This window comes from Nannospalax galili, unplaced genomic scaffold (genome assembly GCF_000622305.1).
Source record: "Nannospalax galili isolate Female #2095 unplaced genomic scaffold, S.galili_v1.0 scaffold220, whole genome shotgun sequence".
Classification (NCBI taxonomy): domain Eukaryota; kingdom Metazoa; phylum Chordata; class Mammalia; order Rodentia; family Spalacidae; genus Nannospalax; species Nannospalax galili.
The window spans coordinates 473,331-487,913 of NW_008347891.1; the positions used below are offsets into that span (position 1 = coordinate 473,331).

The following is a 14,583-nucleotide window of genomic DNA, read 5'->3' on the forward strand; positions in this document are numbered from 1 at the left end:
AATAGAGGGATGTTGTTGGAAGCCCTTGTCAAGAAATTCCAATGGACTCTCATATGAACATTTGAAAATTGTCCTGTTCTAGTTCCCTGTCTAGAACTTGTAATGCTAATTACTCTTGCCTTTACTTCTCCTTCACATCTCCTATTCACGATTCAAAGCCTTTTCTTTCCTCCTCGAGATAAGAGTTATGCAATTTGGGAGTCTTTTAGATAGATCCACTGAAGGGGTACTCCAGTTGTCTCACCCTGCAACCCTGTTCACCATGGAAGAAGCCAGAGCGGTCTGCTTCCCTATTCCCTATTGGTAATATGGGTAACCCTTTCAGAGGAAGATGTGATAAGAATAGGAGGTAGGAATTGGCTAGGCAGTTAGGGTAAAACGACCCCAAAGAAAAGTAGCCAGTTTCTTGGCTAAAACTCACAATGTCCTTGGGCCTCTTAGTAACCTACTCTGTTCCGAAGGCCAAAAACGTTGAAAATATTTGGGAACTTTTATCTCTAATCCTTAAAAGATTTTAGGGTTACCTCTTTAGAGAGGGGAATGTTGGAGGGGAGGGAGTGGGCATGGATTTGGTCAAAACACCTTGTATGCATGTATGAAATTCTCAATAATGTGGTTAATTTATATGATGGAGATTTACTCAGCAGTAAAGAAATATGAAATCATGAAATTATTTTAAAAAAACACTATCCTTGGATACAGAGTAAGACTTTGTCTCAAAAAAAATAGAAAGTAATTTCAATAACTAAGAAACATTTTAAATGTAGAGAACTACATTTACAAAGAGGAATTTACTATTTACCTTCTAGGCTAGAATCTTAATTTCCAATGAATATAAAATTAAAACTACAGAGAATTCTCTCAATTTAGGGGTGAGGGCATCCTGAGAATGTACTGTTAGTTCCTTCAACATCTAGTGATGAGCCTTGCATATAATATTGCGCGCACACACACACACGCACGCACACACACACACGCACACACACACACTCAGTTATCTGCCATCCACATACCTTCTTTGTTCAAATAATTTGCTCATTTCTAGTGGGGTTATTTTACCCTATTATTAAGTTCTGACAATTTTTTATATACATATCTGGGATCCAAGTCCTTTATTAAGTGCATGATTTGCAAGTGTCTTCGGTCTTATCTTTTCATTCTTTCATCAGTCTTTTAAAAATCAAATGTATTTTAAATATGGATGAAGTCCAATTCTGCACTAATTGTGCTTTTGTCATTCTATAAAACCATCACCCAACTCAAAAAGAAATTTTTGGATGTGATGCAATGTCCATTATCTTGGTTGAAGTAACGTTACATAGATCTATGCAAAGTTGTGGTGGTTTTTGAAGTACTAGAGCTTGAACCAATCAGGGCTTCATACATGCTAGTCAAATTCTCTAACCCTAAGCTCTCTCCCCTGTCCAGTTTTCACAACTTGTAACACTATAATTTACATGAGAAGCACAAAAGAACACAAACATAGCCCAAACACTCCCTCACAAATTTTATGTAGGTACTAAAAGGAATTAATTGGAATCTATATGTGTTGACCAGAAAAGGCACCTATAGAAAACTGTAAAGTGAAACAAACAAAAACCTAGAAGCATTGGAATGCATTTGAAAAGTTTAAATATGCATTTACATATTTGTATACATTTTACAGGAGCCCAAAGAAAGTTTGGGGAAGTAACTACTAGCCAAATCCCAGAGAAATCAGAGAGTTCTTTCACTGGAAGAATTGGAAATGGGATAAAAGAAGATGGTCAATTTCTTTACATATATTAAACTGTCTGGGTTGTTACCCTATGCAGATATTATTTTGCAATTATGAATACAATCAAATACAAAATGGTAACCAAACAGCAGAGATAGTCCACCCTCTCCTACCTGTACCATTACCTGAAAACAATTCTCTTTACTGTTTTTAATGATTGACCAAGTAAGAAGAAATATATCAAAGTATGGAAGATACCCAAAAGTAAACTCTACATTAAAAGGTATGGATGGTGTCACTTACAGACAGAGAAAAAAATACCCTGTTGAAATCCTGATAACAGCATCGCACAAAGTGGCCTCCACATTTCCAAATAAAGCCACTCCCTTAAGCTCCTTCTTGTTGGTTATTTGTCTATGGGTGACAGTGCAGAGCCCCTTGCTCCTGCTGACTCTTCACCTGACCAGTTTCCTGCAACACCTGCCTCTGATGAGAAGGAATGAAAAACCAGATAACATTTAAAGCTGAATGTCATCCCTTGAAGAAACACAGGCTGCAAGGCAGCGCAGCAGCAATTGGGAGCCTTGCCTTTGTCACCTAAGGATGGCAGACATGCGTCACTCACGGCTGCTACACCTAAAAGGTAAACTTACCAGGAAAGCATGTCTTCTGAATCCTGGTGACATTTGTTTTTGTCCTAAATGTGAGTTGCAAAATAAAAATGGATTCTTCTTCAAATTGATTTCTTCTTCGATAACCAAATGAAACAACACCAAAAAGTATGGAGCCAGATACAGTCAACTCAAGTGAATATCACAAAGCTCTCCTGGACCTCAAGTTGAGATGTTTGTGTTCCTTTGTCTACTAGCATGCCTTTCCAGTGGGGAAGGGGCAAATTGCAAAGGTTTGCTCCTCTAAGGATGTGTGAGAACAAAATCCTAAACCCTAATGACCTTTTGGACTCAGTGATCTGGAAAGAATTTCCAGTGAGAACCATCTCAAAGTGGCCAATAGGCACAAAATCTTATCTAGTACCAAATTAACTGTCCTCAGCAGTGAAGCATGTTCATGTTATTTTCCAGGGATCCTGCCTATAGAGACACATGCATGTCACACTAGAGGTGTACAGCCTTGTCCTAGAAGGTTGACCAGAAGGAGATAAAGGAAGAAACACCAACTGCTTAGATTTTCTCTCTAGTTCAACTGTTTCCAAGGCTGAAGTCAATACTATAAAAAGGAAATTTACTGCAAACACGTGATGTCTGGGGACAGCCAAACTAGAAGAAGTGCATGAACCAACTGAGGGCAACAGGGTTTGATTAGCATACAAGATTCCTGGGACTACAGAACAGATTGCCACAAAATGGGCGGCTTCAAACAATGGTAATTTATTCCCTTATGGTTTGGAAAGCTAAAAGTCCAAACAAAAGATGTTAACTCCAACCAAAGCTTTAGGAAATAATACTTCCGGATTCATCTGGCTTTGGGTATTTTTCAGTGGTCTCTGCCGTTCCTTAGTTTGTAGCAGCAGAATTCCACCTGCCTCCAGGTGGCCCCATGTTTTCTTTGCATCTATAAACCTGTCCTTATAGGACATCAGCCATCGGCCCCAAGGTTCTCGCTATTCCATTGTGGCATCATCTTAACCAGATAACATTTGCACAGACTTTTTTTTCCAAATGGGGTCACATTCACAGGTACCAGAGGTTAAAGTTTCAACATATCTTCTGGGAAGACACAGTTCAACTCATGGTGGTAAGATATGGAGACCTTGATTTGAACCTGAACTTTGGCCCCTTATTCACTGTGTCAAAGACATAAACAATACTAAAAGTCCCAAGTAATACAACATATGCTTAAACAATGGAAGAAGGTGTTTCTACCGATGTAAGTTTTCCTTAGGAGGTGGGTTCCCAACTGCTTAATGACTCAAATTCCTTTCATTTTACCAATCCTGCCTCCTTCTAGAGGGTTTCACTTAGCTTTAGCATTTGTTCTTTCAGAATCACAGTATGGCTGCTGCAATGACAGCATTTGTGTTTATGCCTAGAACCAGAATAGGACAAAAGAAAAAAGCTATTTCCCCAAGAAGCTTCATTTACTATTCTGAAGATAAGCCATCCCTAGTAGATTTTTCTTTTGCATTATAGTGGCTTATAAATAATGTCTGACAACCCTTAGATCACATGTGATGTGATGGGCTCAGAGACGCACTGGCTTTTATAATGCCTTCAAGGAGCTAAAATTTTCTCTCAGAGCAGCAGACTCTCAATCCCATGCTGTTCACAGGAGTTGCAAGACTCGCTCACCTTCATCACAACTTCCCTGAAGAAACTTACGACAAGAGATCATCAGCTGGTAGAAACCAAGAACGTGGCAGAATCTCAACACAGACCTGCTCTCTGGATGCTCCCAAGTAAGGCTCCTCCAAAACAGGGACCTCACTGGTCAGGGCACAGCATGTGTGAGGTCCCTGTATTAGTCACTTTTCTGTTGCTGTGACAGAAACACTGACCAAAGCAATTTATAGAAGGAAGAGTTTATTTGAGCTTACGGTTCCAGGGGAATTACAGTCTATCCATCATGGCAGGGAGGTATGGTGGCTGGAGGTGGCTGGAGCTGGAGCAGCAGAAGCTAAGCTCTCACCTCATCACACAGGCACAGGAAGCAAGAGAGAAACTGGAGATCCAGCAAGGCCTAAGAACTCTCTAAGCCCACCCCCAGGGACGTGCTTCCTCCAGGATAGCCGCACCTTCTAAAACCTCCCAAAACAGCGCCACCATCTGGGGACAAAATGTCCAAATACTTGGAGCCTACGCAGGACATTTTCATTCAAATCATCACAGCCCCCCACCAAGCTCCAACCCAGCACCCAGCCCCACCCTCACTGTCAAACGTTTTTATGAGCATTGCAGAGCTAAACATTGGACCCATATTCTGTACTCCCAACCGTGAAGATCACCCTAGGCAGTCCCTGCCTTCCCATCAGACAAAACCCAAAGGAGTTTCCCAAGTGAGACACAGCCAGCAGTCAAGTTCACAGTGACCACACAGGCCCTGCCTTAGAGAACCAGAGGAGTTGGAAACAGTGAAGGCTGCAAACACACCAGGAGGCAAGATCATAGTAAGTCCAACTTGGAACACGAAGAGAAAAGACTGAGCTTCAAAATGTACAATGATGTTGGTCTTTCCAGAAGCTCCTCCCACCCTTCAGGGGCTTAGGACCTGGTAGATGTATAATAAACATGGTTGGGAGAGACCACAGGAGCTCAGACATGGATTCGAGGAGAGTGCTCTTTCTAAAGTGACCAGCCTTGACAAGCATGTTCCTGTTTGTTGAGCATCTATTGTATTCCAAAATCTCTACAAAGTGGCTGCTTCCAAGTCATAGAGAAAGTAAAGCTCAGATACATTTTAAGACTAACTGTGAAGCTGGGAAGGCAGCTACATCCTGATCTCCAGGACCCATATAAAAAAGCTAGGCAAGGTAGCATGTGCTTTAAATCCCAGCTCTGGGAATTAAGGGTCCTCCTCTGCAGGAGGACCCTTGGAGTCTCACTGGCGGCCAGCTTAATAGAATCAGTGAGCACCAAGCCAATGAGGGACCCCATCTCAAAATTCAAGGAGGACAGCTCCTGAGGAGCTACTCCGAGGTGGTCCTCTACACACACACACACATACACACACACACACACACACACACACACACACACACACACACAGAGGCATACAAAAAATGACACAACCAAAGTAATGTTAGCAAACAACTTAATCAAAATTATTTATAGAGACAAAATTTACTTCATTAGTTACTTTTTAGCCAAATGACACCTGATTCGGCAAACATCATGCTTAATAGGATCCTTACCCATTACTGGAATGTCCCTTATCAAAGTGAGACCTCATTGTAAACAGAAGATTGCACAGGAGGTCTCAGTCATCAACATGGAAAAGGAGCCCTGGGGTAGAAGGGGGACCATATACCACCCATTTGACGAGGAAGACCTTGCTGAGACACGGAAGCACTGGAAGCCACTGGGCTCCGTTTCTATGACACCCTCCTTTGCTAGTCCTTGTGTTTAGAGGTTGGGCCTGGAGAACACACTGCAAAGCTTTATCACTAATTAGCAGCTAAATTGGGATCAGAATTTGTTTTTTTTAGTTAACATAAAATGACGGTAAGCTAATTACACTAGACTTTGAGGAAGTTTTTGGACAAACATCTCAACTATTTCTTCTCACTCCACTTCTACAAAGCCTCCCTTTAGATCTGTGCCCCTGGGGAATGAGGCACACTGCAGCCATTGAGTGCTTCTGGACTAGTTTTATTTGCTGACCAGTAATGCACCCTGGCCACTGCTATTCAGGGCCTCACACAGCAGTCTGATGGAAGGCAGTCTGATCTCCAGTGGCTTCAGGGCTGCAGCCTGACTTCACCAGGACAGAATGTAGTTAGCATGCAGGGAAAGGAGGAGTGAACGAATCCGGAACATCAAACAAAATGCAAAGGTTGCCCAACACTGAAGATAACAGAACAGTCAACAGGAAGCAGCCATTAGGTGATCAATAGGTAACAGGGGGCAGGGAGTTCTCCAATGCCAAGAGTTGTGCAGATCATTTGGTGGGGATTTTGTTAACTAGCTTGGAGAAAGTGAGTGTAAACCAGCATTGCATGTCTAGAAGAGAGGGAGGACCCAATTAATGATAACTCCACATTTTCTTGATGGAGGTGAAGGCCCAGTGCTTTGTGGCTTACTATAAGAGATATAAAAAAGAGCAAAGTCTAGGGTGGATTTGGTAGGAAACACAGGGTTGCCTTCTCTAAGCAACTGCTCTGGGGCTCACTAGCCCACTCTCTCTCCCCTTCCCCATGTTTACTAGACTCAGAGTGACTAAGTCTGATTTTTAGCTTAAAGGGCTCCAGGTCAGATACCTATCACATGCTTCTGTAGGAGGGTCTCAAAGGATGCTTGGGAATTCCAGTTCTCATATGACCCAGTATTTTCTCTCTCCCAAAGACCTGGGCCACCAAATCCTAGGGAGTCCTGGGTCAACACAGGCAACCACTTTGCTGCAGTAAAAACTATGAGAATGAGAACGAGCCAGGCTGGCAGAACAGGCTGGAACCTGAGTTACTCAGAACGTTAGGACAAGAGGATCACAAATTTGAAGTCAGCCTGGGCTACAGAATGAGTTCAGGGCCAGCCCTGGAAATTGATGAGGCTATGTTTCAAAATTAAACATAAAAATAAGGATACAACTTAGCTCAATTATAGGATAAATCCCTAACGCCACATAAGTGAGGCATAGTGGTGTACGCCCTATCTCAGACCCACCCAGAAGAGCCAATGGAAAATTAAATTGGCTGAGGATGCAGGTTAGCGGTAGGGCACTCACCTGGCATGTGTGAAGCCTTGGGCTTACATACTACAAAACATACAACAGAAAAAAAAAGGAGAGGACATGACAGCGTCTCTGGGCAACAAGACAACCACCATTCACCATTCTCAAATCATGCATTTGCCACATCAGCACCACGTGCATCCCATCACGCGTGTCCTACCCACACCACCTCCTAACAGCAAAGTGCATAAGAAGCCAGGGTTGTGGCCAAACCTCCTAGGTCAAACTCTGGCTTGATTTATTTCTTGCTGTCTGACCCTAGCCAAATCATTTCAATTCTCTAGCCTCCAGTTTCTTTATCTGTAAAATGGGTATAAAAATGGTTATGGGAAATGAATGAGCTAGATAATTCAAATTAAAGTCATCAACACGGTGCCACACGGAAAGAACATGCTCTACAAAAGTGAACTGGTAGTATCTTCCCACCTTCATTCTGTGTTCCTGTTGTCAATTTAGTCTGTCTGGCAATGTGTCCAATCTGCCCACATTTCCAGTGTGCCTGATGAACCGGGTCTAGGGTCTCTAGCTGGTATGATAGAGGGTTCTTCAGTATCAGTTCTCTGGGGACAAGTGACACTGGTATAATAACAGAGAAATCAATCTAGAATAATCTACTCAGAAACAAGATGCACCACGCATGGCAAGGCAGAGCAACCCTGCTAAATGCCTCAAGTGACATTCAGTGGGAAACTTCGTTATGGACTGGATGTGTAATGTCCCCCATAGGCTAATGTGTCTGAATGCTTGGTTCCCAGTTCGTGACTCTATTGGGGCTATGGGGCCTAGATGGAGGATGTGGGTGGTTGAAGGGCAGATTTGAGGTTTATATACTGATCCCCCAAGTCCTGTCCCCTCAGTGTTTGCTGTACCTCTGAGAAATGAGCAGGTGAGAATTCTCAGAAGCATGTTGCCCTCCCCCATGGAGCCACTTGCCAACATGCCTTACCTGCCATGAGCAACTGGCATCCATGAACCTAAACAAAGTCTCGTTAAATTGTTTCCATCAGGTATTTCATCACAGCAACAAGAAAGGTCGCTAATATGAACTTCAACCTCGTCATCAGCCAGAGGTTTACCAGGAAATCAAAGGAAAGGCCTTCCAGATAGTTTTTCCCCACTTCTCATTTGACACTCCTTTGAAGTACCAATGCACTAGGAGTGGCTGAAAGGAAGGGGGGGGGTGCTCCGACGAAACAAAACCAGGCTTAATGGATAAAGTGGTCCACATTTTCTGAGTCCAACATGGGAAAATCATGAACTCCCAGAAGACAGGCACATGATTCAACTGGACCCTTTACAGAGCACCTCATGAGAAGGTGGTTTGTATAGAAATTTGCTAGAACTTATCTGCCATTCATTGCTATGATCAAGTTCTATTCTCTCCTGAGGCTACGTTAGTCTCCTTAGTTTTGAGCTCAGTCTTTTTCCATCTTCATCCTCCCTCTCCAACTCTCCTGTTCTCCAGGACAAGCATTCAGTTACTGCCTGATGACATCTGCTCTGGGAACATACATGTCCATGGAGACATATGTGTTCTTTGAGACAAAGTTGCCCCACGCTCTCACCTGGTTAGGTTTGCTAATTCTAAGAGATCCACCCAAAGCAATCAGTGAGTGAGTCACTTGGTAAGCCCAGGAGAATTTTGAAATATCAAGGCCTAAAGTAGTATCTCTATTTCAAAAATACAATACTTAGCCTTTAAGTCCCCTTACTTGTCTGAAAAGAGCCTGTTTCAAATCTGCCTCTTTAAAAATTTATAACTCTTGTGAGTCTCTACAAGAAAAAAAAGTCAGCTTTGCAGAGGATAAGGTAAAGAGGAAAGAATTCGTATTTACATTTTTTAAAGTTGGAATGGTGATTTAAGTCTCCAAGTCCCTTTTGATCCTATTATATGTTTAATGGCAGACGCACCCAGCAAAGGGCTTGAGTGAAACTCAACAGAAGTTTTAACATTCAAGGGAGCAGATGAAGCGGCCACAGTTCTTGTGACTGAATGAGAAATTACCCAGCTCAGCCCAGTCCAGGGCAACAGGTCCCTTTGCCTAGACTGGATTTGGGTCAAAGCACTAAATTTTCAGTTGGAAAACAGCAGCAGCATTTTTTAGCACACAAGTAGATAATTATAATAATCCCATCTGATCAATGATTTCTGAGCTCCACTCACTGAAAAGACTATTAGAGGGTGCGGGTCTGGTCTCAGTAAAGTTGGGCCACGTTCTCAGACCCTAAGAGCTGTCCAGTGGGTGTCCACCCATGGGAACTGATAAAATCAACTGAGCAAGGATGCCGTTCTTCGCGCCCACTCTTTTGTGTGTAGGTATTTGTACAACCCCTGCATTGCCTTGGTCCTATCAGGCGGCTCCAGGGATGCTTCGCTGAAGTATTCTTCTCTGTAGCTCTTCTCTGCCTGATGTTTGTATTGAAAATTAATAAGGAAAACTATGAATGTGCCTATATGAAAAAGTTAAAGGTGTGTGTGAAAAGAGAGCGTGGTTTAAACTTTGCCAAGGAGCAAGGCTCACGGTCTGTCCCCACCCAGCGTCATTCCCATGGCCCTCCTATCTGGACACAGAAAAGCATCAAACCAGAACCAATATTTCTACATGATGGTGCCTTGAGGGCCAAAGGAGGCTGAAAAATATCCCAGACAGCAAAAACCTGGCAAAGATAACTACAAGCATTATAAAAAGTGTTATTACAGGCAGCTCACTCACCACCTCACCTTCAAGAGCGCCCCTCCCACAGAAGCAAAAAGTAAAAACATACAAACTGTTCAAGAAGAGCTCGGGAGCTCTTTGGGAAGAAGCCATGAGTATGTAAAGCATGCTTCCCTGCTTGGCCCACTTCTATAATCTCAAGGGTTGGATATATTTTTCCAAGAGAAGAGAGTTCATTGACTCATTTACATCTGGGACTGGAGCTAGGTGTAGAAAATATCCTCCAACAGTGACTGGGTGTTGTTCAGTGATAAGCCCTGCTTACCACAGCTTTCCAAATCCTGAAACCCAGGTTCTTTCAACACGGCACCTTGAAATAAAACAAACTCATTGCAAACCCAAACTGTAGGAAACCAGACTCACACCAAAGTGAGAGTGCATGTTTCCCAGAAGCACAAGGAGATGTGTCAATCAAGGAACAATCTCTACAGGGGATTGGAGCCAGACCACTTCCCTGCCAAGGGTCACGTGGAACAGAGTAGAAGGGAATGAAACAGGCCAGGAGATGAAAATCTACAAAATTTTCAGAGGCACTGAGCTCCAGGCAATACACACCACCTCAAGGGACTGTGACCACATCTCACAAGGATTTCCCAAAGCTCCTCCCAGCACTTGGATGGCAACCGCCACCTCCACTCAGTCATTCTCCTTCTCTGGTATGGAATTCAGACCTCAAACCAAAGGAGGAATTCAAATGCTCCCCTGGCATCTGATAACAATGACAAAACACACTTTGATCACCTTGTACCACTCATCCCTGGTGCCCTGTTTCTAAAACAGAGAGGGGCTTAGGAGGCTGGGCACCTGCCTCTTCATCTCTAAAGCTAGTGGTAGATTTTTTTTTTTTTTTTAATCTTTTTGAGACTGGAAGGAATTTACCTGGTATTTGGGGCTCTATAAAAGGGAACATGCTCTCCCCAAGTTGCAGGCCTGGAGAGAGTTGGAAAACAGTTCCTTTGGGAGGGATGGGGGCAATCTGGTTCTGATAAATGCAATGCCCCCTGCAGGCTAACTAACCCTCAGCATGGGGACTTGGTAGGCAAAGTTGGCTTGGTCCAGTATCTGGAGGACTGTCTGTGTTTGGAGCTTAGAATACTTTTTGAGAAACCTCTTAAGTCAGTTAGGCTCCTGGCCTTTCTTCTCCTAAGTCTCCAAGCATGCTCAGCCTCCAACTGTGCTGTATTTTTACCACTTAAACACCTCTCCAAAGTTTACTACACAACAGTGTGGCTCCAAGTCTGCCAAAAGTTTAGCTACAGGATTTAGAGAATAGCTGCTTTTCCCCTGGAGAGCATTAGTAAGCAAATGGCAATCATCAGACCTTCTAGCCAGGGCCATTCCAAGGACCAGTGTCAGGGAAGGAGTCTGAGCTGGGAAACTGCCTCTCTTTAGCACTTGCGTCCCTCTAGCGTCTCTAGCTAGGGAGCTAGCTTCAGAGTCCAAATCAAAGGCCTGTGACATTTCAGGGGACAGCAGTGAACCCAGGATACCATTATTCCTGGCTGAAATTAACTTTCGTCTTTCAAATGTCTGAAGGAGCTTGGATTCAGGAGAGACGAAGGGAGAGAGCCAATGAATAAGGGGGAAGAAAATAAGTAGCATACCATGACCAAGCCAAACCAAGCTTGACATTTCCAAATTATATTGGCAAATGCAGGCTTTCACAAATCATTTGTTCCCTCTTTCCTAGAGACAAAAAGGGGGAATATCTGGATTCAAATATACTAACCCCAGACCAGTAAATTGTGCCACTGGAATGCAGTCTTAAATGCTGTTCAGAAAGTCCAACGTTATTTATACCAACAGGCGCACCAACACCTCCAAGCCAAAGTTGTGAGGCTGCAAACTGCATTTGTCAATTTCCTCATCCCCGGACCCTCCGGGATGCTGGGCTCCAGGTTAAGCTGACAGCATCCAGTTCCCATATCTTACAGGATTGGGATCCGGGTGTGTGTGTGTGTGTGTGTGTGTGTGTGTGTGTGTGTGTGTGTCCAGGTTAAGCCGACAGCATCCAGTTCCCATATCTTACAGGATTGGGATCCGGGGGTGTGTGTGTGTGTGTGTGTGTGTGTGTGTGTGTGTGTGTGTGTGTAAATCCCTGCAAGTGGGTCAGTCCCCACCTTGGCTCCTGCAGCCAGGCACCGCCTCCTCCAGGCTGGCCCCCAGCCTCCCTGGTGCCCCTTACCTGCAGGCGCTCGGTGGCCGGCTGCCACATCTTCCAGCTGTGGGTTTGTTTTTTGTTTTTTTTGTTTGTTTGTTTGTTTTTGCAGAGGAGACGCTGGTGAGACTCTGGATCGCGCGCCCAGGGAATGAGGGACCGCGGTCCCGCTGTCACATCTGGGGTGAGCGTGGGCGAGCTGTGCGTCCAGGCTCCGGCCGCCGCCGGTGGGCGCAGGGGGCTGCGAGCTGGAGGAGGCGGCGCTGAGCTGGGCTGCCGGCAACTTGTGGGCACCGCTGCCGGCAGTCCTAGCACAGATGCGAGACGATTGCGCAGCTCCGCCCGGACCCGGGAACGCACGGCGGCCGCTCCCTCCCCCCCACCCCACCCGCCCGGACCTGAGCGCTCTGAGCATGCCCGGGGCGGGCGTCTGCCGGGGCGAACCGGCGCCCCCGGGCCCGTAGGAGGATGAGGGGTGTGGGAAGGACGTGCAGCTGCCGACAAACCCTAGGGGGTGGATCGAGCGCAGAGGCTAGAAGCAGAGCAAGCCCCTCTCCCCACCTTGGTACAGGATCTGGGAGAGTGCCCAAAGTGGCTGGGGAGAAAGGGCCAGGATCCTGCTGGGGGACGGTGGCCTCCTGAGAGGAGAAAGCACTGCTCCTGGGTCTCAGGCTTCCATTCAGCAGGGGTCTCTGAAGGCAAGGTGCTGGGAGAGACTTCCCTCCATTGAGTTAACAGAGCGCCTATTATGGTCCAGTTGCCTCGGTGGGTTGATGATGCTGTGACGCTCAGTAGAGGAAAGCGTGTCCCCCTCCTCCTGTGCTTACATTACATGGCATGGTGGAGATGGTTGTGATGGAGAAGACTCCTGAAAGAGCCAGTACCATGTCCACCCACCGGTGATAAGTGTTGGGCAGAAAAGCAAGTGGACTGATTGATGAAAGGGAGAGAAGAGCATGTCAACAGGGCCCTGGAGGAGGCTTACAGAAAGACCTGAAGATTAGAGGCATTAGCATGGGGCGGTGCTGTAATGGGCAAGAAGACCCATGCCAGATCCGCGACAGGAATCCACCCCGAGATCTACCAAGTGCTGCAGGAGTTCCCAGAACCCACAGGGAAGCTATACTGGGCCCCAGTCTGGAGGTTCCCAGGCTAGTGCTAACCTTAAGAGACAGAGTTGTCTCCTGTACCCGCCTGGCCTCCCCACTGTCCAGGCACTTCTGCAAGTTAAGTCTTAAAATTCCTGCTGTCGGTGTGTCAAATGAGGCACGTTGAGTCTGGGTCACTTGCCTTGGTCAAAAGGCCAGAGAGTGGCTAGAATACACATTCCATTGACTTGAAGTTGGGAGTTTCTGACCTCGGAAACTCCATGGAAAGAGCAGCCATCTGAGGCGAGGGATCTGAGGTGGGCTGAGAGGGCCGGAAGCTGGGTCTGCAGCACTGAAGAATGTGGCTGGGACGGCTTCTGGAGTAGAACAGAGAGTGGGACAGAGGGTAGAGGGTACCAAGGAAGGAAGGCAAGGCGCAACGGACGGCGGGACAGGTGAAGAAGTGTTACCGGGCCACCACACAGCCTGGTCACCCCTGTGATGTCAAAACCAGCTCCTGGTCCTGGGACAGGGGTTCACTTCCCTATCCTGCATGAGGGCACTGATTTCCATGGAGCCAAGTACTCTGGAGCCCAACCTTCAGCTCACCACATCTGCCAGCAACTCCCAAGGACACAAACCCAATCTGCCAAGCTGCACAGATCTCTTTAGACATACGCAGGCCCCAGCTTCTGGAAACTCGCTCAGCCCATTCCCCAGTCCCGGCCCCTTGCTCTGGACGTTTCCGAAAGCCCTTGCTCAACCTGCGTGAATGCCTGTCCTCTGTGGAAATGTGCCTTGTACCCTTGCTGTTGTGGTCCCTGTGTTCAGGTAAGCTTGTTCCTTTTGCTAATAACTAGCTCACTTGCACACTCTCCACACCTAGAGAATTTCTGAGAAAAAAAGACTAGATCTTCCTAGCCCCCCTATCTCTCTTTAATCAAAGTCCCCAAAGGAAAAGAGATGAGCTTCATTTAAGAAAAAAAAAATCCAGAAAATCTAAATGTACGTATGAAACCCCCCAGGCAGCTAAAATAGGAACCTTCGGTTGCCAAGGATGTCTTCAGACAAGCTTTGAAATCGTCCTTAGTTGCAGATGCTTCCATAGAAAAGTGATTTTATTTTAAATAGCAGTGGGATGAGATAACAGCCTAAATTCAAATCGCATTAGAGCATTAAATCCTGCCTTCTCACCTCCGAATGTAATTAATTGTTATGACTCAGTAATACAGCCTCTAGTTGGGAGTGCGGTGCTATTTAAAGAAAAAAAGGTTTCAGCCTTGGCTCAGGGGAGACCGCTTTCAGTCACCAGTTCCCACTTTGTGCTTTGATACCCAGACACCCTGCTCCAACTTCCTGTAGGCATCAAGAAACTAGGTGAGAGGAGTGGGGCGGGGCCAGGTGGAGGATGGTGGGAGGTGGCAGAAGGGATATCTCTCACCTCTGGTTATGTTCCCAAGTTTTCCCATTCAAGAGGAACCTGCCTTGGACGGTGAATGA

At 45.6% G+C, this 14,583-nt stretch overlaps 1 protein-coding gene across 1 annotated transcript in view; it reads right to left on the reverse strand.

Moving 5' to 3' along the window:
• Positions 1-12,369, reverse strand: part of Pid1 (phosphotyrosine interaction domain containing 1) — a 283,493-nt gene extending 271,124 nt beyond the window's left edge. Inside the window, exon 1 of the mRNA XM_008844454.2 lies at positions 12,023-12,369. Coding sequence (XP_008842676.1) covers positions 12,023-12,052 — 30 coding nt within the window. The 5' untranslated portion in view covers positions 12,053-12,369. The remainder of the gene's footprint in view (positions 1-12,022) is intronic.
• Between the last annotated feature and the right edge of the window lie 2,214 nt (positions 12,370-14,583).